This window comes from Danio aesculapii, chromosome 9, assembly GCF_903798145.1.
Source record: "Danio aesculapii chromosome 9, fDanAes4.1, whole genome shotgun sequence".
Classification (NCBI taxonomy): Eukaryota; Metazoa; Chordata; class Actinopteri; order Cypriniformes; family Danionidae; genus Danio; species Danio aesculapii.
In genome coordinates this window covers 18,561,617-18,586,867 of record NC_079443.1, presented here as the reverse complement: position 1 = coordinate 18,586,867, position 25,251 = coordinate 18,561,617, and the positions used below count along the sequence as shown (strand labels likewise).

General features: G+C 36.5%; 1 protein-coding gene and 1 long non-coding RNA gene across 2 annotated transcripts in view; one reads left to right on the top strand and one right to left on the bottom strand.

The window, feature by feature from the left end:
• Positions 1-507: 507 nt before the first annotated feature.
• On the top strand, positions 508-2,597 carry sox1a (SRY-box transcription factor 1a). The gene has a single exon (XM_056465113.1). The coding sequence runs from the start codon at positions 1,003-1,005 to the stop codon at positions 2,011-2,013; it is 1,011 nt and encodes a 336-aa protein (XP_056321088.1). The 5' UTR covers positions 508-1,002; the 3' UTR covers positions 2,014-2,597.
• A 19,426-nt stretch (positions 2,598-22,023) lies between these two features.
• LOC130234806 (uncharacterized) overlaps positions 22,024-25,251 on the bottom strand; it is a 46,741-nt gene continuing 43,513 nt past the window's right edge. The window contains exon 3 of the long non-coding RNA XR_008838333.1: positions 22,024-22,146. This is a non-coding gene — a long non-coding RNA (uncharacterized LOC130234806). The remainder of the gene's footprint in view (positions 22,147-25,251) is intronic.

The following is a 25,251-nucleotide window of genomic DNA, read 5'->3' as shown; positions in this document are numbered from 1 at the left end:
TTACCTTATTACCTTTTTATTTTGCGGGAAAAAACTTTGGGGTTCAGTTTACACTGATCCAATTTACGCACAACAAAGTCTTAGCAGTGCACCACCAGACGGCAGTATCCTCGAATTAAGAACCTCAATTTAAAGTCATGTTGTGTACCCCTTAAAACGGTCTATTTAGCCCATATATTTTACTCAAAGATAACTTGCTCTAGTGCGATAGTGTGTATTATTCTTGACCAAAATCTGTAATCGAATGCGAAGTGAAATAAGGGTCTATTTGCCGTTTTTAATATTTATTTGCCATTTATGAGAAATTAATTTCGACCTCTTTGCTTTCGTTTAATAGTTGTGAATCACACACAATATCAACATGGCTTACAAGTGGTTGGATACCCTAGACGGTTTTTTACACAAAGATTTGGCAAGACGTCACGAGGGTGCATAGGAGCTATTACAGTTATTATAAAGAATTAGATCGTATCTTGTAATGTCATCTAAATGGATAAAATCTACCATTTGTCCTCTTGTTCATTTATTGCTACCATTGAAGAGGCTCAAACTGCTACCTCAGTATTTACTCTAGTTTAGAGGGGGCGGTGTTGACCCTTCGTGCACCCCGCCTACTAGTTCTTTCCTCGTTGTCTACGTCACTCGACCGAACTCCATGCAAATCGCTCCTCACTGGAACGCCATTGGCCGCTCGCTCATTTTAATCGCTGTCAAAACGCATCATATGGCCGCCGCTTTAACTAACTCTTCAACTCCACTAGGAAAAGTAACTCAAATGCACGTTCAATTAATGTGGATGTGAAGCGGCAGTCGGAGACGACACTAAACAGGCTACAGGAGCGAAAAGAGAGCCCGAAATAGTCAGCAAACGGCTGGGAATAAGCTGAATTCCACACTTCACGGGAGCTCCACTAGCTCGTGAAGCACCTGTTTCAAGCGGACTACGGAGCGCCGAAAGTTCATGCTTTTTCTCTGCTAGTTGAGAACTTTTAAGCCACTTGAATGTATAGCATGATGATGGAGACGGACCTTCATTCCCCGGGACCCCAAACCAACACGAACCCGGGGCAAACGGGTCCAAATTCGGGCAGCAAAGCCAATCAAGACCGCGTAAAGAGACCCATGAACGCTTTTATGGTCTGGTCTCGGGGCCAGCGCCGAAAAATGGCTCAGGAGAACCCCAAAATGCACAACTCTGAAATTAGCAAAAGACTCGGTGCTGAGTGGAAGGTGATGTCAGAGGCTGAAAAGCGGCCCTTTATTGATGAAGCGAAGCGGTTGCGAGCCATGCACATGAAAGAGCATCCGGATTACAAATACAGACCGAGGCGCAAAACCAAGACCCTGCTTAAAAAGGACAAGTACTCGTTGGCGGGCGGCTTGCTCGGCGGTGCGGGTGGTGGGGTCGGGATGAGTCCTGCGGGGGTCGGCCAGAGGTTGGAGAGTCCTGGGGGTCACGGAGGCTCGGCCAGCGCTGGCTACGCGCACATGAACGGCTGGGCGAACGGCACTTACTCCGGCCAGGTGGCCGCAGCGGCGGCGGCGGCTGCGATGATGCAGGAGGCGCAGCTCGCTTACAGCCAGCACCCCGGCAGTGGCTCTCACCATCACCATGCTCATCACCATCACCCGCACAACCCTCAGCCCATGCACCGCTACGACATGACTGCTCTCCAGTACAGCCCCATCTCGAACTCCCAGAGCTACATGAGCGCTTCCCCGTCCGGCTACGGTGGGATATCATACACGCAGCATCAGAACTCCAGCGTCGCGACTTCTGCCGCCATCGGCACGCTGAGCTCGCTCGTCAAGTCTGAACCCAATATAAGCCCCCCGGTTACTACGCACTCCCGAGGCCCCTGCCCCGGAGACTTGAGAGAGATGATTAGCATGTATTTACCGACCGGGGAGTCCGGGGATCCGTCTGTGCAGAGCAGACTGCATGCCTTACCGCAGCACTATCAGAGCACGACTGCCGGAGTAAACGGAACTGTCCCACTGACGCATATTTGAAACAGCTGATGGAAAGCGATGGGTAACGCGCATTCAGAAACACTCCACCAAAAATATTTACCTCTTTTTTTTAGATTGTCATTGAACTACTTTTGTACAGAATGTTTTATGATGTTCTTGTAAATTAAAGGTAAATATTGTTTCGATTGCAGTTCGGAGAGAAACTGAGGTCTTATATCAGATGTATCACTTTCAGTGAAGCATTGTTTAAATATGACGTCTTTAAAAATGATCCTGACAGCGTTTCTGGCCACGCCAAGAAATATGCGACACACTGTTATTCTTTAAATATTTAAATTTCTGTGCAGATTGACTTTTGAGTTGATAATGGCAAAAGTCTAGCGTGAAGAACTCAATTAAATGTTTTTGAGAGCCCATAAAGAGTTTCCTGCTTATTACATTTACCAAAACGTTTGTATACGTGAATTAATGTACCAGATTTATGTTGTAATATTTCTTGTAAATTGTGAATAAGTTTTAATATTTCAAAAGACTGGCACGTCACTGCTGCTGTACATAATTTATGACATGCATTACTGCCAGTTCAAATCTTAACCTTGCGTTGATTCATGGTCTAAATAAAATTGGAGAAAAAGTTACTCTGCTCTAAATCGGTGTAAGTTTTGTTACCTATTTATCAGATTTTGTCATTTAATGTGTTTGGTTTACCATACTGTCTTGTGGACACTTTCTCTTCGTTGTTTGAAGACATTTTAGGCCTATAAGTCGGATGTTAATCAGATATTAAGCCTTTGTTTAAGACATATTTAAATGTGCAATTCACAGGCTTTAACGTGCTGCTAATGAAATCTTTAAAAACATCAAAGTGTAATTTCTAAGTCGGTCCCATCATAGGTACTTGAATATTTTTGTGATGAATATACATCATTGATTTATATACTGTACACACAAACACAGACACGCAGACCTTTAATGTTGCTTTGTGTTTTTTACCATAAATGCGGCTTCCGTAGTCTTAGGAATATATGAAAAATAATGTAAAAAAATAAAATAAAACGAAGATAGTTTTAAAAAATAAATCTGATAACATAAATAATTAATATTGAATTGTATTAAATGCAATTATTAGAATACCGTACTTAAATGATGTAAATGTCACTTTCCAAATTTGCCACCTATTGTTACTGTAAATGCACTGGTCTTTATGTCTCTGCTTATTTATCATTTAAATAGTTGAATTACGTTGTAATTGTGTACTTATTTCACTATTTAATTTCCACAGTAGATTCTGAATGGTGCCTAAGTTGCAAAATTTTAAGTAGCCTACTGAAAACAAGCTAATTATGTGTGTATCATATAGACGGGTTGCATTGACACCTTGCTTTACGTGCTCTGAAATGGAGTTAACTTATAAATTGTCATCTATTAAAATTTACCATTAAGTTTAGTCAACGTGTGTTTTTATCAAGTATAACGCTTAATGATAGTTCATTTGATTAATTTTGATTGGATAAATTCGTTGTTTATAGCTAGATAAAATAATTATTACAATTCACTTTCAAATGTTAAACGGAACATTTGATTTTTTTATTGAAAAATTCCGTGTAGGTTTTTCACTAGACGCGATTTCAGTATTTAGAAGAGCCCACGTTTCTCTTTATAGACTACTTTTTCATAAACAATTCACATGATATAGGCCCACCAAAATAATCAAAACATATGTTTGCATAGTATAGTGTCTTAAATGAAATTGGGTTGGACGTTTTAATTTCGTATGTTATTTACTAATTATACTTCTCGTCGTATGGGCTGTATCTTATTGCTTCCCTGTGAAAAACACCTTATAAAATCTTTGTGGCTGAACATAATGTGATCTGAAGCAGAAACCGAATGATGTTTAACAGTAGCCGGGGATCAACCAGCAGAGACTCTGACCTCTGGGAGAGAGAGTCAAAGGTTATTACAATTACCTGATGTCTCCCTGGGGCGAGTTTAGCAACAAGTGTCAGAAGTGCAAAGCCGCAACACATTGTGGTACTAGACGTGCTTTTTTCTCTTGTTGGGATGCGCATGTGAGGCCTTCAAGTTCTACATCACACACTTGAAATAGATATGAAACGGAACATGATATGTAGTGCTGCATCTCTTAAAAACGTCTCGAAGAATCTCCATATGCACTGACCATATTTTTTATTTTATAATTAGTTGTCTTTCTTTGTGGTTTCATCCATGTTTCTTTTATTAAACAGCTTTTAACTGATTCTGAAGACACTTTCAGTTTCCACTGCTGATAGCACACGAGAATGTCCACTCGGAAGACATTTGTGTTTATCTGCAGATGAAAAACTACACGGATTAGCGCCGAAAATAGAGAGGCGGAGAACCAAGTCACGGCACTTGCCAGGTTAAAGAGAAGCGTTCTGGTAAATTTAACCAAAATAATTTTCTACCCAGCCAAAAGAGGGGATGGCACGCGGGGTGGGATGGGTGAATAGGATGGGATGGAGTTAGAGGTGGGAGGGGTGGCGGTGGACTCGAACCAATAAATCGTCTCAACGTGCGATACCCTTATCTTGTAGCCACCGATATATTCTGTGCTGGGAAGCCATCAACACTGCTGGCTCGTACGAAAACTCCCGATCTCTTGCACTCGCTGTCCTAAATGGGGATAATTAGCATCACTTTATCACGCCTCTGCATATTTTCTCCCTTCTCCAAAAAACCCGGTACGCTGCTATTGGTCGCTGCTCTGTCACAGAAGATTACGGAGACAGATTGCACGGAACGAATGTGCTGAACGAGATTAGGGAGGAATAGAAATAGCAACTGGGCCAATAAATTCCTCGCGAGGGCCTTATCGTGCAATTACACGTTGACATGTTTAACAATCTTGCTGCCTCTTAATCCTGCGCCCTTCCAAGAGGCGAGATGCTGCGCCGTAATTTCTGCAGCCTGCGATTCCGGAGCAGTAATTTAAGCATGTATGCAGAACGCCACGAAAAGGCAACTTTGTTCAAACTTTTATCCACCAAAAATGTTGCTGTCTTTCAGCTAATTACAAATTATTTGTTTCCCACCGAAGCCAACGTTCCCTTTTAACCACAGAGCAGGGGCCCGGGTACCATCGCATGTTAATCAGCCCATAAGCTTCACCACGACTTTTTTTGGTCTGAATTGCGTCATTATTGCTCAGGAAGAGCAAATTCACTGGACTAATTTAGTGATGCACCCATGGGATTGCTTTTCAGAGATTTTCTCATGTTGTTGTGCATCACTGAGAATTCAATTACCATTATAAACCGACTGCTGTTCAGAAAGTCTAGACTGCTTTATCTAAATAAATAAATAAAATATAGCCTTATGCTTGCTGGCCGGTCGAAGGCTGCATGAATTTTCAAGGCGCAAACTGTTTGTTTATTAAACTACCCGTTCGAACCTTAACTGTCTGTTTTGTCTTCCTCTCTCCCCCTCTCTCTCTTTCTCTCGCCCTCGTGTTCGGCAGAGAGGTCTGTGTAAGGATGATTGTGAGAGACTCTGCTGGAATTTGGCAGGCCCGCTGCTTGGAGAGGCGCCCCACGCTGTGACTCCCATTCAGCGGTCCAGCGCGCTGTGAGGTTGGGAAGTTTCACTGAGCCGTGCACTCAATGGCTCCACAAAGCTGATTACAAGCCCCAGCGAATTCCTGAAGGGACCGGGCAGCCACGCAGGTGTGCGGGAAACCGGGGCAACCCTTCAGAGTTATAGTGACAAGCCGGGAGACCACACAAAAAGCAAAGAGTCCCGGGAAGCGGCCAGGGATTTGGTGGGAAAAGAACACCTTAAATGTCCTCTCCCTTGCGAGCGAAAAAAAGAGGAGAAACTTTCCGAAGGCCCATTAAACTGATGCCCAGTCTCCTCAGGACAACGGCTGTGCTGTTAGAATCAGACACATATTTCTGTGTTCATTTTTGCCATATGCATTCTGAACAGTCCGGTCTGTAGTCCCACGTAAAGACTGGGGTTCAGGGTTAACGACGATTCATAAAACGTAAAGGCCTGCTCTGCCTCACCGTGCCCAATTCATTCTCCCTGGTGCGAAAAAAAATCTACATCAATGAAGCAGACAGCGTATTTAATTAGAGCGGAGTCTAACTATCAATTACTCAGGAAAAACACAGGATCCCCAAGGACCGGTAATCAGCGCGCCAACAGTCGGCCGCGCGCTCATTACAGCAAAGCGACAGGCGGGAATAATAATCAGGGCGCGGCGACGCATCTGCCTACAGTATTTCCATCGCTTCCTGTTGCCTCTCAGAACTTTAATAACTCGCCATTTTTACTCAGTTTACCCAGCGGTAGCTCTTGTTGTGGACAGCTTAGTCAAAAAAAGGCCCACTGTCTTTTCTCTTGTAACCTTGTAAGAAGCTTACAGTATCATAACATAAACGCTCTTTTTGTGATACTTCATATTGCGTGTTTTTATCAAAATCATAAACACTGATTTACCACGGCGCTTTGTTTTTCTTCTTCTTATTAAACACAGCGGGGGGAAATGCGTGGGCCTACACATTACAGAACATACTAAGCTACTTGGATACTCTCTACTACGCCATTAAAACGTTCAGTCCACTTAGTAAATATATGTTTACTTAGATAATGTTTGTATATTTGAGTTTGCATTTTCAGTTCATACACTGTAAAAAACATTTTGGATGCCTTAATTTTGTTAGCTGAATAAAATTAACCTTATGGGGTCCTTGAACGTATGTTAAACTGACTTAAAATAGATAGCGTAACTTATAAAGTTAAGTTAGAACATGATTAACTTAGTTTAATAAGTTACAATGACTTAAAACATATGCTGTCAGGACTAATTGATCATATAACTTTTTACAGTATATGCTATTGCAGATGGGACTGAAAGGATAGAGTATATGTAGAAATTAATTATTTGTGAGTTTGTTTGTGTTCTTTTGGGATTTAGGAATAAAATATGAATTATGTCATTGACTATTGAACTTGGTTACTAACCCTGGAACCTTTTTTTAAACAGTAAATCTGCCAAAATGAACTAAAAAGAGGATTTTACTGTGATGATATAGATGAACTTATTTGGTTGCACAAATAACTTTAGAGTAAAATGTTCTTTAAACGACGTTGGGGGAAAGCACTCCTCTTTACTTTATTGGCTTTGAAGAAACTTTTTGGGAATGAAAATGTTTCATTGGACCTTAAAAGCCAATAAAGATGAGAGTATTAGGAAAACATTCGTTTGTACCTTGAGAAGTGTAACTTTGTTTTCACATTACAATTACATGATGATGCACGAGATACTCACAAGTTAGGTTTAGACAAATACTTATGAAATATGAAACTTTTGGAGTGCAGCACCTTTCATTTATTGGACATCAAAATACCACTAAAAGTCTGAGTAAGGACCCGCTTCTACTTTCTGCGGCAAATTTAATCCGCCGCAGAGTCAACGAGGGCTAATTGAGACCAGCAGGGCGCAAACACCCATTTACAATCGTTTTCTCCCGTGCCCTGGATTGTCCCGTTAAGTCGATTTGCGTGAGGTTTGGGACTCGGAAGTAAGCACGTTGTCTCAATCTATAGATTATGTTGACTTTGAGTTCTGAATTATACAAATGGCAAAGGCCTCTGAGATTTAGGCATGTTTCAGTTCCCATGCTTAGCCTTATAAATATGCTATAAATCCATTGCAGTCTTGGCCTCACCTGTGTCCTGTCACCCCTGCTGTCCTCGTGTGATTAGAGGACAAAAGCACTTACCCGGCCCGGCTATGGTAGTCAATCAACCACAACGGACTATGCTAATTGAGGGGAAAGGCGAGAGGAAGACGAACAGTGATCCCAATTGTTCGGCGAATTTCACAGCTCAGCGCAGCTGCAATGCTACTGTTCTCTCCCAATACACTCTTCCTTCACTTCTAACACAACACTACTGTACGCCGAAGTCTGTGCGAACAGGAAGGGATTTTAAAATACTCTTGATTTTCCCACACAAGTTGATAATTTTACGAAAAACAAAAGTCTGTGCAAGTTTAGATAAATGACACGCGCACAAAAAGTTTTAGAGGAGCTGTCCAGGTCCTGAAATGCACAACACCCGCATGTTCTCTGTTGGTCTGTCATGAGCGATACATGCTAAGATATTAAAAATATTTGAAAAAACATAAAAGTAGCAGTACTCAGTAGTTATAGCCTGTAATTTTCGCTGTAAATTTCTTCCTCTTCGACTTTTGTTTTTAGCATGCCTTCGCATAAAGGTTTCGCGTGGCTTGATCAAGTTTAACCTTCTGCTGCTCCAAAAATGACGGATTTTTATTATCTTGTTTTTTTTTTTTTTGGAGATTTAATGATATATACCTCTTGAGCATAGACATGATAACGAAATGTCCAAGGTAAACTTTTATACATCTTTTGTTGTACATGTTTTGCAACACAGATTTAGGTTTTATGTATTTTAAAGATAATTGATACAGGGTTTCTGCAGCTTCATCAAGTCAAATTTAAGACCTTTAAGACCGTTTTAGGACCATTATGAATGAAGTTTAAGACTTAAAGAAAAATCACTAAGGATTTTTCTAATGGCCAGTGGAAAATGTTTACTTGCCCCATTAAAATTCAAACCCATATTTATAAACCAATGTTATTGTAAGAAAGATAATTAAACCAAACTGGTAAATAGAGTTTAGAAAAATGTCACTTTTGGTAAACCTTTTTTTTTTAGATGGATTGTTGGTTTGTTCTGATTGAGCAGCTTTAGATGGACAAAGTAAAATTAAGACCTGTTTAAAATGATTTAAGGCCTGCAACTTTAAGACTTTTTAAGACCATTATGAAGGAAATTTCAGACTTAAAGAAAAAAAAAAACACTACGGATGTTTTCTAATGGCCAGTGGAAAATGTTTACTTGCCCAAGTAAGTAAATTCAAACACATATTTACAAAGAAATCTTATTGTAAGTATTGTAAGATAATGAAACCAAACTGGTAAATAAAGTTAAAAGATGTAACTTTTGGTAAACCTTTTTATTAAGTGGGTTGTTGGTTATACCGATTGAGCAGCTTTACATGAAAAAAAGACAAATTAAGACCTGTAAAATGATTTAAGGCCAACAACTCTAAAATGTTGTTTTTGACTTTGACGAATTTAAGACTTTTTAAGACCCTGCAGACACCCTGTGGTAGATCATATTGAAGCGGAAAAATGTTTTTATGCAGCTGATTGTTATAAACAACACACAGAATTATCATTGTCAAATCTGATTTAAAATGCATACTTCCCAAAACAAGTTTTACTGCAAAACACAGAAAAACAAAAACATCTCTTCAAGTTTCAAATTTGAGGTTGATATCTCAAACAAAATGAGATTTTGGTAAAATTTAGTTTTGGAGTACCAAACATTTCCAAAATCAATTATTTTATTGTTTAACTTCTGATTGTGAACAACACAAGGATGACTATTGTTTAAGGACCATTAAAGTTTTTCGCATCATATACATGACCCCCCCCCCCCCCCCCCCAACATAATTACACATAGCAAGTGACAAAACTTTTATTTACCTTTCTGATGGTACTTTTATTTACCTTTCTGATGGTACTTTTATTTACCATTCTGATGGTACTTTTATTTACCTTTCTGATGGTACTTTTATTTACCATTCTGATGGTACTTTTATTTACCATGCCATTCTGATGAAGTAAACAATTAAAAAATGATACATTTATTTAATCAAAAAGATTGATGGTGAAATAGTGTTTCTTGGACAAATGCAGGAAAGCATATGAATTTGATAACAAGCCCTTCATAGCTAATATCTTGTGAGCTAAAGATGTGAACACAAATGATAACACTTAGTGCATAATAGGTAATTTATCACAAAGAAAATCAAGAAGTTGTTTATTCTGACATAAAGATTTGGAGCAGATTTTTTTGTATGCAATTTCAAAAACCTATTTATCTACCTCTGATCAGTCTTTGTTTTTTCAGTTTTCATTTGGCTTTCTCCCATTTCTCAGCCTGAGATCAAATATGCACCTCGAAAACAACTTCTCGCGCATCTACAAAAAGAATGACAACTTTAACTGTAAATTACTTTTTCCTCGCATCTAGTTTGACCCATCTCACAAGGTGCCCTTCCTCTCAGCAGGGGTCAGAAAATAGGCCTGAGAATTGTTTGTGTTTTATCGCTGCTGGAGTCCCACTGTGCTTCTGTATTTTCTGATGGGATAAACTTGGACTGTGTCTGATTGTGTTGCTTTTACATCTGAAAGAGGGAGAGAGAGACAGAAAGAAACAACAATAAAAGAAGTTGATGTTTATGGATTGGTCATTGATTTTGTTGCTCTTGGCTGTATGCCCCCCCTCCCCTTTTTTAAAATAAAGACAGGCAGGGATATGGGAGCATGTTGAGTGGCGCGATTTGGATCTGTAGGAGTGGATGGAGTCCGCGTGGACAGTGGCTGACAGTTGAAGTAGCTGCCCTGAGGACTGCGTGACGGATTGGGGGCAGCGGGGTTACAGCTGATAATGACACACCCCACTGAGTGTTATTACTTAAAGACTGTGCCGGGCTGAAATGACATTGTAATGGGACGGGGCTTTTTGCCACGTTTTCACGGCACTGGGTGCTCTCGCTCTGCAACTTGCTTCCCGTTTCTGTGTCCTCTTTTGTCTGCCTCATAAATGCTGTCTGTTCCTCTGTCTCTCACTCTTTCCAATTCTTTTTAGTGGTACATGCAGACTCACTTTTATGCATGCATAGGTTCCTGGCAGAATTTTGCGCCATAATTTGTACTGTCTGAAAAGGCTTGCTTCAGTGCATCTTCCATGTTTACTACTGAACGCATGGTATGTTTGGCTCAGCTCAACACTGAGTTCCAACTTACTGTCTCAAATGTACTCAAGTTGTTTCTGACGATTTCTTTTTGTTTTTTTGCAAGCATCAGTACATGGTGTCCTTCTAAATCAATGAATGAATGCATTTGTATAGCGCTTGGACAGAGCTGCTGTATACAGAGCATATAGATTTGACTGGTTTTGAGCACGTGTTTGCGGTTAGTTTGTGATCTGCAGTGACAAGCTCCTGGTGTGAGTAAGCTTGCACTCATATTGTGAATAATAAGTAGCTTTCTCTCTAATTGTTTCAGTTCTTACATACAGATGGACTCCCTGCGCTCATTTACAAAGGCGTTTTTTTTTTAGCCGTAGTGGTTACTTTACTGTAGTACTTAAAAAGGCATTAGGAGAGAGCTCAAGTCTTGGGTAAATCAGAACAAACGCACACACTTATATACATACACACTAATATATATGGATATATATATATATATATATAGTTTAAAGGCAAATGGTGCTTTCATGCTTTATTTTTTGCTTGTTTATCGATCAATAAAATACGCCCTGCTTAATGTCATTATTTCCCTGAGCAACAGATTAAGACCATCATACATTTTTACAGAAGATAGCACTCACTAAAATATATGTAGTCAGGCATATTATTTATAACAAGAATCATTGGATGACATTTTAAAAGACTCAATTTAAGGATTACAGTGCAGCCCCTAAATACTAATTTGTTGTCAGTTTAAATCTCTATACTTTGGCACTATCCTTCAAACCACTTGAGTTTTATACAGCAAATAGCATATGTTTTTTGTCAGCAAATAGATAATTATTCAAAACATTTAAAAAAATATGATGATCACTTGGTTGAATCTACAGGTATGTTTTGTTGAGTCTTTTGGTTCAGCATGTTTATGCAAATACACGGTTATTTTAACCACTTGCCATGCAAAGCTTCATTTCAAACTTTTAGTTTTATAAATCTTCATTTTAACAAATCAATACCATTCTTAAATCCAAAGATCAGTCTTTTACTTAAAAGGTTTAGTATTTTAAGAACATCTTTACATTATAAATAATGTGTAACCTGTCTAATAACGGCAAGAAAGATTGTGTTGTTCCTCTTGATAACAAACAAAGTCTCATTTTTTAAATTCTGCACACTTTATCATGAAACTCAAACTATAAATCTGTTTTAACACTTTTTTTTGGTGGAGAGCAGAGCTCAGATGAACTGGATTATTCCTCTTTACTACTAGTTATAGCACAAAATAAGCATGAATGAGCATCTCATTTCTCATATAACTGATCAGTCAGTTTTTCAGCCATGGAAAGACGTCAGATTAACAGTACAGATTGTCATAGCATCAATTACCTATGAAATATATTTGGTGTCCAGAGCTTGTTAGTTTACTAAATAAAGGGAATTTCTGCAAATACTTGGACTATATTTTCTTTATTTAATTCATGTTAAAACAGAATTTAGAAAGGTACAAGATTTAAATATATTTGATTTACATTTTACATGTCAAAATTAAGTTACAAAAGCAATGTTCACATTATTGTGTTTATGAAAAAGCAACACTTTAACTGGTTTTCTAGCAAAGCATACAATTTAAAGTACACTGTCTAACATTGAAAGAACAGTGGAGATCACATGTGCAGAGGAAGTTTTACCTCTGCACATGTGATCTTCACTGTTCTTTCAATTTTAGACTGTGTACTTTAGAATTGTCAGGGATATGTTGTCAGTGAAGAAGTAATAATAATAATAATAATCAGTCAAATAAGGTCACAGGTTTTATATCACACGACAAACTGAAAAATATAAATAAGTCAGCTGAAATGTATATTGTAAATAAATAGATTATGATACACAGGGTTTGATTTGAGTGATCATATTGTCAGGTTATTTACTATAGGTTTTCCAGGTTTTCTTGAATAGATTCATCTTATTTTGAATAGATAGAATAGATAGATCATATTTATTATAATCTCTCTATTTAGATAATATTCACTTGTAGCAGATTGAGTTTCCACCTCAGTAAAAGCTATTTTTTTAAAGAACCATAGACAAAGAGATAGACTGATATTCAAATCTCCTATGGGAAAGTTCATAAGTAACTCCCAATGAAGCATGAAGCTTTGGATCTGGAACAATCTCCCTTTTTTATACACTTGAAAGCATGTCAGCTATACAGTAATCTTCCAATAACTGTGCAATTTACTACAATTATAATAAGAGTATCAGTGTACCTTCTGCAGCTTTGCATTTATTACAATCAGGCAAAACCTCAGGAAAGATTTTATGTGGCTCACGTTTATACATATAAAGTCTGTGTATAGTTTTAAAATAAATTAAGTTAAATCTATCATTTATTGAGCATCTATGTTCTGTAAACACTCCACCCATTGTTCCTAAATTGTTGTATTTCAACAAACTTGTAATTAAATACTTATTACTCCTATGTTAGTTGGTTGCTGTAGAGTGATTAGGTTAAAGTATGAGATAGTTCACCTAAAAATGAAAAGTCTGTCAACATTTACTCGTCCTCCTCTTTATCAAACCCATTTAAGTTTCGTTCTTCAGTTGAACACAAAAGAAGATATTCTTAAGAATGTTTTGAATTGTAAAGGCAGCCATTGACTTTCATTGTATTTTTTGTTCACATTTATGTCAATGGTTGCTTTTTGCCAACATTTTTTAAAATAGCTTGTTTTGTATTTAAAAGAAATCTTAAAAGTTTAGAAACACTCGAGTGTGAGCAAACGGTGATGAAAACTTTAATCTTTATGTGTAGTAATAAAGAGCAAGCTAATAAGAAACAAGTTAAAATAGGGAGTCTTTGGGTGAAAATGTAAAACCAATGTTTCTCACATAAATTAAAAGAAAAAAGGAGAATTTCATATTATAAAGCAAATCACAAGCCTTTAACAGGGAAGTATGCACAGTTTTAAATGGAATAAATCAAAACAGCCATTCAAAAACGAGGCATTTAAAAAAAATCAGTGGAAGTCTTTTATCTTCGCTGTACTTTAAATTGAGATCTTAAAATAATAATAGTGGATAATTGATCTTCAGAATAATTTGCCACACTAAACACACATGTGCTGTGGCCAAACAGCAAGAGCTGCCCAGTATGAGCTATTATGACAGCGGTGAGTCCTGCACATCTCAGTCAGCTCTTCTTGAGTTGAGCAATAACTCTGACCCTGCAACTTTAATGTGTTTAGTGGAAAAAAATAATAATAATGCAGTTTCTCTGAAGAGTAACCTTAACACAAAGATGACTTTATGGTTGATGGACTGTTTTAAACGGCTGTGGCTCCTCTGTTTCAAATGTGGCAGTATTTCTCTGCGGGGCTGTGGAAAAGCTGCCATTTCTCTGTGAGGCGCAGAGCCAAAACCCGAGACCTCTGCCAAAAAAGCCAATCCTTTTACACTGTTAGGCGAGAAATCTTTTAGTGCGCGCAACACACTGATGCAAACGGCAATCCGTAGGCATTTTGTCTCTCAGACACACAGGGTTTGGTGATTATTTTTAGGTGGGGGAGATTAGGTTAATGAGGGGTCAGTGGGTGACCATAAGAAACAGCGGCTCGGTTTCCTCTGGATGTCACTGATAGCTCTTATAGCACATGACCTTTGACTCCGCTTACAGTGAGTGATCAACACACGCAGCCGTTTAGATGGACCAGATTACAATAACAGCACCATGGACACTGGATCCTTTTCACCCGGCTCACGGAAATATATTGTTGGATGATAAGCAAAATTGCAGCTAAAGAGGGTCCATTTGTAACTGTGGCTTTAGATACTGACACTCCTGTGTGTTTAAGACTGTGGTCAATTTAAATCAAAATAATGTTTTTTAAGGTAAATGCTAAAGATGCAACAGTATACTGACTGCTGATTAAATTATCAGCAAGAAGAAAGTTTTTTAAATCAAGTTAAAATCCTCAACATATTGGTCATTGCGTTAAAATCCTTTTTTCTAAAATCTATTTAGCTAAAATCTGTAGATTTGTCAGCTGCACATCAATGATGTGAATGGACCTGTTCCACCACATCCCAAAGGTGCTCTATTGAATTGAGATCTAGTGACTGTGGAGGCTATTTGAGTACAGTGAACTCATTGTCATGTTCAAGAAATTAGTCTGAGATGATTTCTTTCTGACATGGTACGTTATCCTGCTGGAAGTAGCATCAGAAGATGGGTACACTGTGGTCATAAAGGGATGGACATGGTCAGCAACAATACTCATGTAGGCTGTGGCGTTGACACGATGCTAGTGCAAATGGGCCCAAAGTGTGCCAAGGAAATATTCACCACACCATTACACCACCACCACCACCAGCCTGAACCGTTGATACAAGGCAGAATATATCCATGCTTTCATGTTGTTGATGCCAAATTCTGACCCTACCATCCGGCACCCGGTGTGGTCTTCTGCTGCGGTAGCTCATCCACCTTAAGGTTCCACATGTTGTGCGTTCAGAGATGCTCTTCTGCATACCTCGGTTGTAACGAGTGGTTACTGTTTGAGTTACTGTTGCCTTTCTATCAGCTGGAACCAGTCTGGCAATTCTCCTCTGACCTCTGGCATCAACAAGGCATTTGTGCCCACAGAACTGCCGCTCACTGGATATTTTCTCTTTTTCGGGCCATTCTCTGTAAACCCTAGAGATGGTTGTGCATGAAAATCCCAAAACGCCTTGACCATGTCTACATGCCTAAATGCATTCAGTTGCTGCCATGTGATTAACTGATTAGAAATTGCAGTTGGACAGGTGTACCTAATAAAGTGGCCAGTGAGTGTATACATATGTTTGTATGCGTGTATATATATATATATATATCTATATCAGTCAACCCCAAATCAGGATACATTTATTGGAGAAACAAAAAGAAAAAAGATGTCAAAACAATGAGTTTGTGCTTAAAACTATAAAAAAGTGTAAAATGTAATATAAGTGTATAATGTTTTCAGAAAACAAGACAAAGTAGTGTAATGTCTATTTTCATGTCAAATCTTCAAATAAGTGAATAAGTGACAAATATCAGTATTGCTATCAGAATGAGTCCAGTCTTTTGTCAAAATTTTACTTGGCCCAAAATATTCTATAAATGCATCCCGACTAAATAATGTTTTTCATAAGTTTGTGGTCGGATTATTTTAATGTGTTTAATAGATGATCAACAAATCTGCATTCATTTGTTTATAAATTGTGTAAATTGTAATCATTTGAGTTATTTTTAGAATTTTAAACAATTTCTTCTGTTTTGTTGTATTTAAAAGGTTATTTATTTCTGTGAGGGCATCATTTCTCCACTCTTCAGTATCACATGTGCTTTCATAAATCATTATCATATTTAGATTTTGTATTCCAGAAAATTTCTTATTATTCTCAATGCTGAAAAAAAGGCTGTGCTGCTTTGCATTTCTAGAAACCTTTATACATATTATCCAGGAGTCCTTAATAAACAGAAGCTCAAAATAAGATCACTTATTTAAAACAAAAACCTTTGTAACATTATAAAGCCTCCACCTTTGATAAAAGCATATTTCTACCAACATTAAACATTTAAAGTTTATTTGCAAGGGGAAATGACCCATATGTTTTTATTTCCCTACAGTCAGATGAAGTCATCCTTTCTTTCTCCAGCATCTCTTTTCTTGCTCCTCGAAGTTTAACGATTGCATGAACAACTTTGGCAGAACTCACTATGAGATAACCTTGAGCACATCGTTGATGAACATACCTCAATATAAACATCAATATGGCTCAGCACCAGTGACTGGACGCACAAAAACCAAAGTACACAGTAATAAATCCAACCCCCACATCAATCAGTTCACACATTACCATAATTAACAGCATACAAGCTATATGACTCTTCAGCTTTCGCTTCTCTGACCTCGCCATTATAAAACATCTGAAATAAAGCTGGACCGTGGTCTGAATGCCAGCATGTAGTGATCGTGTCATGTCCGCACAAGTTTTCGAAGTCCCCCGGCTCGTGCGCGAGTTGAAAAGAGTAGATCAATTTCTAATAAACTTCTTCAATAGGCCAATTTTGCCTTTCACTGGCCGCTTTGAAAGGCTCCAGTTAGCATTTAGAGAAAGAGATGGAGAGTGAAGGATGATTACAGAGAGTACAGTATACGCCACTGAAGGTCATCACTCAAGGATAATGAGCGCTGTATTGAAACTACACCTGTTCCTGCCGTCTCTTTTTCCAACCCGGAGAGTTCACCAAATCATATTGATCTCAAAACAACACTACTGATTGACGCTTGCATTTCAGGGGTGCGAAAGAGACCCACATCCTTTCAGAGTGAAGAAAAAAAAAGAAGGAGAAAATTTTGAAATTTGTATTGACAAAACGGTGAGGCTGTTCAGGTACATCTGTTCACATTAAAATCCTTTATTTTCTTATTGGCGGAACACACATTTCATTTCTGAGCACAACTGACTGCCATGTTACTAGTAACAGCACAACTACAAGTAAGTTATGAACTATTTTGTTAACATATGGTTTCAGCAGACAAAATGAATGGTTCTTCAGCTGAAAACCATAATAGATTCAAGAACTGATGTGTTTCAGATTGTTCAGAACAGATTGTTTCCTGTGAGGTTTGGATTTAGAGGTTGGGTTGAGGTAGGGAGATAGGATATACAGGCTGTATAGTCAGTCACTATAAAAATCATTACATCTACACAGTAAAAAATTACTGAAAGTTAATTCTACTCATTTGAAAAGAGTTTTGAACTCAGTGTTAAAGGTAATGAGTAGGCCCAGACGGAATCTGCCCGCACAGAAATCCGCAGATTTCCACAGATTTTTAGCACATCATTGAATCTTTTTAATTACTTGTGTAAATATGTGTAAACTAAAATTTAATCCGTTTTTAAATTAGTTTCATTAATATTATTAAAACATATGAAAATGTTCATCTGATTTATTTACAATACAGTTTGTAGAGTAATATTTTCTGTCTTTTAGTAGATATATTATATGAGAGACTTGCTTTAATTACCAATTAAGTGGATCTAATTGGATTTGCATTGTAAACATTAAATAAAAGTTAAAAAGGTATTATTTTTATTTCATATATTAAGTTTTTAGTTATGATACTCCCAAAATCATTCTGCATAAACCTGCAGATTTTCAACTAAATTCTGCACAGAAATTGCTAAAAATGTCGCAGATTCTGTCTGGCCCTATAGTAATGAGTTAATTAAATACCTAATTTCTTCAGTTTAAATGGAGTAAGTTCACAGTACTCATATAAATTAGTTTTTTTTTTTAAATCAAATGGTTTGTTGCAATCAGTTTCCTCAAATAGTTTGAGTTACCTTAACTTATTGGGTTTTACAGTACTCAGTTGGGTTGAGTTCTTTATTTATTGGGTTTTTCTGTGCTCAAATTGCTTCGTTTACTCAAATGGATTAAGTTCACAGTACTCATTACACTGAAAAAAATTATTCAAAGATGATTCCTTGGATTTACTCAATTTTTTTACGTTAAGTGGTTGTAATCAATTTATTTGGGCTGAATTTCAACAAACAAATTAAGTTGAACATTGCTCAATTTAATTTGTTTGTTTAAATTCAACACAAATGAATTGTTTGCAACCGTTTTGCATGCAACACTTTTTTCAGTGTAGGATTAGTTTATGAACCTAAATGGTTTGTTTCAATAATTTTCCTCAATGGTTTGAGTTACCTTAACTTTTTGGGTTTAACAGTGTATGGGCTATAGTGGTGCACGGTATTGTAAAAATCTGATATTGCAATATTTTGTTTTGCTGCGATATATATATATATATATATATATATATATATAGCTTCACTATAGATGATTTAAATAGCTCTATTTGGGAATATTACATTCATTTAGATCGACTGGGGTGATCAAGACTTTTTCTGTGCAGTGTGTCTGCATAAAATATGATAAATTATAAGCATATATAAATATGACAATGCAAAAATAAAAGATAAATAATCAGTCCTTTATGCAGAGATGCCCAAACTAGGGCTCACAGGCCAAAGTTGGCCCATGGTAACCTTTGATTTTGACCTGCCATCCCATCTGAGAGGGAGAATAATGGGGACGGTTAACCTTTTATTTGTTTGTTGTGTCGTTTTCTATTTATTTTTAAATATTATGAAAATAGTTAGAAAATTACCCATGGCAACTTTAATGTAAAATAGTTTGGTATATTTCTCTTCAGCCCACGGCTATTAATGATATTTGGTTTTTGGCCCTTCATACAAAAAAGTTTGAGTATCCCTGCCTTTATGGTTTTCTAGGAAGTCTAAAAGTATTTAAATATAGATATTGAACAATCAAATGGAAAATAACATGGTCATTGTTGTATAAAAATGTATACAATAATATTGTAATCATTTAATCTTTAATAAACAATCTGATCCTCCAGTGTGACGATTGTGGATACACATTGCGATATCATTGCTCAAACAATATATTGTTTAGCCCTATATGGGCTGTCTTCATAAAATACCTGTATTTGTGTGTGTGTGTGTGTGTGTGTGTGTGTGTGTTTAACCCTTGTGCACTGTTCAAATTGACTACCCTTTTGTTATGTTAGGGATGAAAACATCCAGACTTAAACTGCTGTAAAACTGCATCAGATTAATATTGTTTTTTTCAATTTTGCATGAGTCTGTTAATCAATCTCAGTCCTGATCAAAACTACTAAATTGTTTAGAAAATGACAGGATTCATTTTTTAAAATTGCTAATTCATAAATGATGTCACTGATTTGGTGAAAAAAAGCCAAAATAATGTATTTTCACTATGAAATGTAGTTGTGGAGTGGATTTTTTAAAACATGTTATCACAGTCTTGGACATGTGAATGATTAACAACCTTGGCTTTGATGCGTTGTTAGATTTAAATTTTTTCTTCCTAATTTACTGTTGGTGACTGTTTTTGCCCCATTGACTTCCATTATTACCACATTTGATGGTGCATAAATACACAGTCTTTGTTTTTCTTTACTCCATGTAGTTCTGAGAGCTGAGATCATATTTTGATTTTCTCAGACACATCAAGATAAGTGCACAAAGGTCACTCTCACACTCTCACACACACTTTAATTTGCTGTTATACTCCATATAAAATCCACAAACTGTGTTTTTTTTTGCACAGGCCTATCTAAAGGGTTAACGGTCCCGACTGATGATCAACAGTTAAAATGACAAATTTTACCTCTTCATAACAGAGAAAACCACCAACAATCAAAAATGCATGATTATATGGTGTTGTCATGGTTTTGTAATAAAAAAATTTGGTTATAATGGAAGTCAATGGGGCAAAAACAGCCACCAACAGTAAATTAAAGAGAAAAAATGAAAATCAATCAAAAACGATGCATCAAAGGCAATGATATAAAATAACTGTTCATATTAAAGATAGGTCATTTTATGTGTGTTTTTCATCAAATCAGTGACATCGCTTATGAATTTGGCAATTAAAAAGTAAAATTATGTCATTTTCTTAGCAATTTACTAGTTTTGACCAGGACTGAGGTTGATTAAGAGATTTGTGGAAAAGAATTAGAAGAAAATATTAATCTGATGCATTTTACAGCAGTTTAATTCAGTGGATGTTTTCATCCCTAACATAACAAAAGGGTAGTAAATTTGCTCAGTGTATCGCTGAGTTCTTTAAAAATTTCAAAGCATTTTCTCAAAATATGTGTCAAAATAAGATTTGTCACCAAAATCATTCTGCTAGCTGAAACACAGAAAAGGTTATGGTCAAATTAAGACACAAAATCACCCCAGAGTGGATGAAAACATCCCCAACAGCACATAAGGGTTAACATTCTTCATTTCATTTCATTTAGTTCCTATGTATCTTATTACTATCAGCTGTAATACATTTTCTAGTTTCTTATTTAAAATTTCCTGAATAAGACCAAACAAAACCATCTTATTCTAACATTTTGATAGTCAAAACATCCCATTTTTCTAAAAGTGGTTGTCTATGAGTTAATATGGGTGAAATAGTGTTCAAACTGATTTAGTAATGTAAAAATGCAATTACTGTGGCCTGCATGTACTCTCTCTCTCTCTCTCTCTCTCTCTCTCTCTCTCTCTCTCTCTCTCTCTCTCTCTCTCTCTCTCTCTACATATATATATATATATATATATATATATATATATATATATATATATATATATATATATATATATATATATATATTAATGAATAAGTGATCATAATAAAGTTTACTGTATTTTTTAGTGATTACTTTACATAACTTCCTGCTGACAAATAAATAAAGCCTATTGGTAGAAAGATTTAAAAAGTTTTTGTAGTTCCAGTGTGATTTTTGAATATGTATTTAAATGACTCTTAATAATTTTTTAGATATAAACTATTGTTATATGGAATGAGATTTGATTGTTTTCTGAAATAAAAGGTAAATATATTAATGCACAGGAAATGTTAATAAAATGAGTGACATGACCTATATGATTACCCACCGATTGCAATGTATAAATATATTACTAATTAATTAATTTAACAAATGGAAAATCCAGAACCTGATATAAAACACACACACACGCACGCACACACAAACCTAAGGAGACAGTCAATGCTTGACACTTTTGGTCAACTAATGCAGAGAAACATCTTATTTCCTCCTCGCATATTTGCTGATTTATTTTATGTAATCTGAGGTGAACGGCCATAATGGGATTAGAGGCGGTGCTGCTGAACCCAGAACAGCCCTGCTACCCGCTCACTCAAGAGAAACACACAGTTATCACACAACAGCAGATTGTTTTAAACTACTTAGAAAAAAAAATGCAGCATCTGAAGACACAGGCTCTCTTGCCAGCGTGAGCCGGTGTTAAGTGCATGGTTGTTCCCGTTGTTTTATTTAGCATCTGCAGAATTCCCAGCATAGTTAAGGTGCTTTGGAAAAGGATTAACTGTTGCTGGCACCGATGAGCAAGCCTCGCAGATTTTCCCCTAGCAAGAAAGTACAAAGAAGAGGAGGAAAAGGGAGAGGGAAAAGAGGGAGAAAAGGCAAAGAGAAAACCACAATAACAAGTTGTATAAACACGACCTGAGAGTGAGACACGGGTAAAAGTATATCTAAACAACAATTATCCCTGAAGGAGGAAAGGAGGAGGCTTTCACTTGCCTGCTTACAGTGTCCTGTTACATCAGATGCTTCCTTTCCATCGCTCGCTCACTCGCTCCAGCTTTCTTCCACTGGGTTTTTCGCTTATCGTTTACTCCTGCTTTCTGGCCTCATGTGTCCGGCTGTATCCTAATGGGATAATTACAGAAATCTAAAGAATCTCAAGTGTCTTTGGTAATGTCTTTCAGCATTTAGATGCCAGTTTAGTCTCATGCATAACATATAGAGCATTTCAATGTGGTGATTGGCACGTGAACACTTCCTGCTTGTTATCAAACTATTTCATAACTGCAACAAGAGGCAATTCAATCATAACCTAATGTTAAAACAGCCATCATAACGTTATTTATCAATATGTGGCTCTTTTTTGGATTCTCGGAAGCTATATAGAAATGATAAATGTAAAGGAAATTTGTTGAGACAGCTGTTTTTGTTTACATCCCTCTAAATGGTCTATAAATCTCCCTGCATTTAGTCAAGAGCTTTTTAAGACCATTATAAATGGAATTTAGGACCAATATCATGATGTTGGACTCGTTTAGTCGTAATAGTAATAGTATAAGTTATATTTGGATTAAAAATTCACAAAATCAAGACAAAAAACAACAACAAAAAACATTAGTATAAGTAGAAAGTATAACAGAAAGTATAAGTATAACATTAGTATAACAGAAAGTATAAGTATAACATTAGTATAACAGAAAGTATAAGTATAACATTAGTATAACAGAAAGTATAAGTATAACATTAGTATAACAGAAAGTATAAGTATAACATTAGTATAACAGAAAGTATAAGTATAACATTAGTATAACAGAAAGTATAAGTATAACATTAGTATAACAGAAAGTATAAGTATAACATTAGTATAACAGAAAGTATAAGTATAACATTAGTATAACAGAAAGTATAAGTATAACATTAGTATAACAGAAAGTATAAGTATAACATTAGTATAACAGAAAGTATAAGTATAACATTAGTATAACAGAAAGTATAAGTATAACATTAGTATAACAGAAAGTATAAGTATAACATTAGTATAACAGAAAGTATAAGTATAACATTAGTATAACAGAAAGTATAAGTATAACATTAGTATAACAGAAAGTATAAGTATAACATTAGTATAACAGAAAGTATAAGTATAACATTAGTATAACAGAAAGCATAAGTTGTTTTACATAGACAGGACCATAGAACACAATACTATTGTGAATTTCCAAAGACTTTTCAAGGCCTACACAGAAAGATGAGTAAAATAAAATACAATTGAATCTGAGTTGATTTTGCTATTAGATTTGAAAGAATTTTCTGAAGAGTTGTAAACAAATGTTCATATTATCTAAGGCCTCTCTGAATTCAGTCAGTCCATGAAGCATTCCTGACATTATTGTGTCCATGACATTGTATTTGAATCTCAGGATTGTGTTGAGCACTAACTCATACTGTAAAAGCAAAACATTGTGAAATCTTGTTGCCCTTTCATTCTCATCACAAAGCTGTTTTAAATAGTTTAAAGTGCAAATATGAAATCAAGATATGAAAGTAAGATGCCGCTGACATTGATACAGGCAAAAAAAAAATACATTTAAGTTTCCAAAGACGGATCTGGCAAACGATTTAGTCTGAGTACATTTGTAGTTGTGTTGATGGTGTTCCTCTGGTTAGGTTCCTTGTTTCTAGAGCAGAGAAACCCAATCCGGCCTGTTCGCAGAACTGCAAACAAAAGCACTTGACTGACGGCCAGATTTCTTGTGGTGGCGGCACTCGGGTTTCCACGCTCCCAGTATGACGCTTGAGAGACGGCAGGTAAGGCAATCTCAGGTGTGCTCGGGGGCGTGGACGGCCTTTTCTCCTTCTTCACCTTGATCACCCGCAGTGCAGCGGCAAACACGGCTCCGTTTCAACCACTTATCCTGCTCGGCTCAAATAATCATCTGATCAGCTTCCTTCTCGCTCTCGCTCTCTCGCTCCCTTCTCTGTTTCTCTCACTCATTTCCAGTCTTTAGCGCATAGCCAAAAAGTCTGTATTTCTGTCCCGCAGTTATTCTGAAGCAAAATGAATAAGGCCCTAAAATGTTAGTGGAGCAGGAGTTCTTTTATAAAACACAAATAATCAGATCTGAACCTAAGTAGAAAAGATTTTGTCAAATTGAGATTTATAATGGCATGTGTATTGTAACTGAAGAGTGATATATGTACACAATATCCGCTATATATGATATATGATCACATTATGCACTAATATAATAACATATGCTAATAAGTAATGTTTGTTTAACTCCTTTTTAGTAATTATATCATGGCAGGTAATTTATTCATTAGAAAATCCAGCTTAAAAAAGTTGTGTAAAGTAGTTGATTAAAGTAACCATGAAACTTGATTAAGGTGACTAACAAAATGTAACAAAAGGCATATGAGTATTATATATTACTGTTTACGATACATTATGTTTTGGATATTTACATCTATTCATGTTTGAGACTGCAGTTTTGGCCTCTTTGTTTTTCCTAGTAGAGTTTATTAGATTTTTTTTGTCCCACTTTATATTAGGTGGCCTTAACTTCTATGTAATTTAAGGATGGGTTTAAGGGTAGGTTAAGATATAAGGGATGGTCAACAGTGCAATGACAAATGTAATTACAGAAATTAATTACAGACCTGTAATTACAAGCAGGTATTTACTCAGTTATAAGTACAATATAAGAATATGTATCTACATAATAAGCACAGTGAAACCACTTATTATTTTCAGTGTAAGTACATATTAGTTAAAGCCACCTAATATAAAGTGGGACCGAGTTTTTAATAAACCTAAGCTGTGTGCACCTCAAAACTATGCACAATTATGATTTTCATGGTTAATCAATAAAGTGTAACTATTTAAAGGACAGCTATGAAGACAATCAACTTTTGGAAGCTGTTTGGACAGAACTGTGTGTAGGTATAGTGTGTCCATTGTCAGACTGGAGAGATATAAACCCAACAAGTCTCTTTTTTAAAATGTCCTTATTTTAAGACAGAACCCAAATCTCAGTGATTCTGATACGTGACGTAGGTGTGCTGTTTTCGCCCACCGAATTCAGGTGCCATTTTTCCATAATAACATACATACACATGTCCACAGTGCAAATGAACTGGGACTAAAATATCTGTTCAAACTCTGTGATTTTGATAAGTTGTATAAGTTTAAAACGTTTTTAAAACAGCATATTTGTATTAAAAACAGTA

Excerpts from the sequence above, each read along its gene's own strand:
- sox1a (XM_056465113.1), top strand. The coding sequence starts at position 1,003 with ATGTATAGCATGATGATGGAGACGGACCTTCATTCCCCGGGACCCCAA.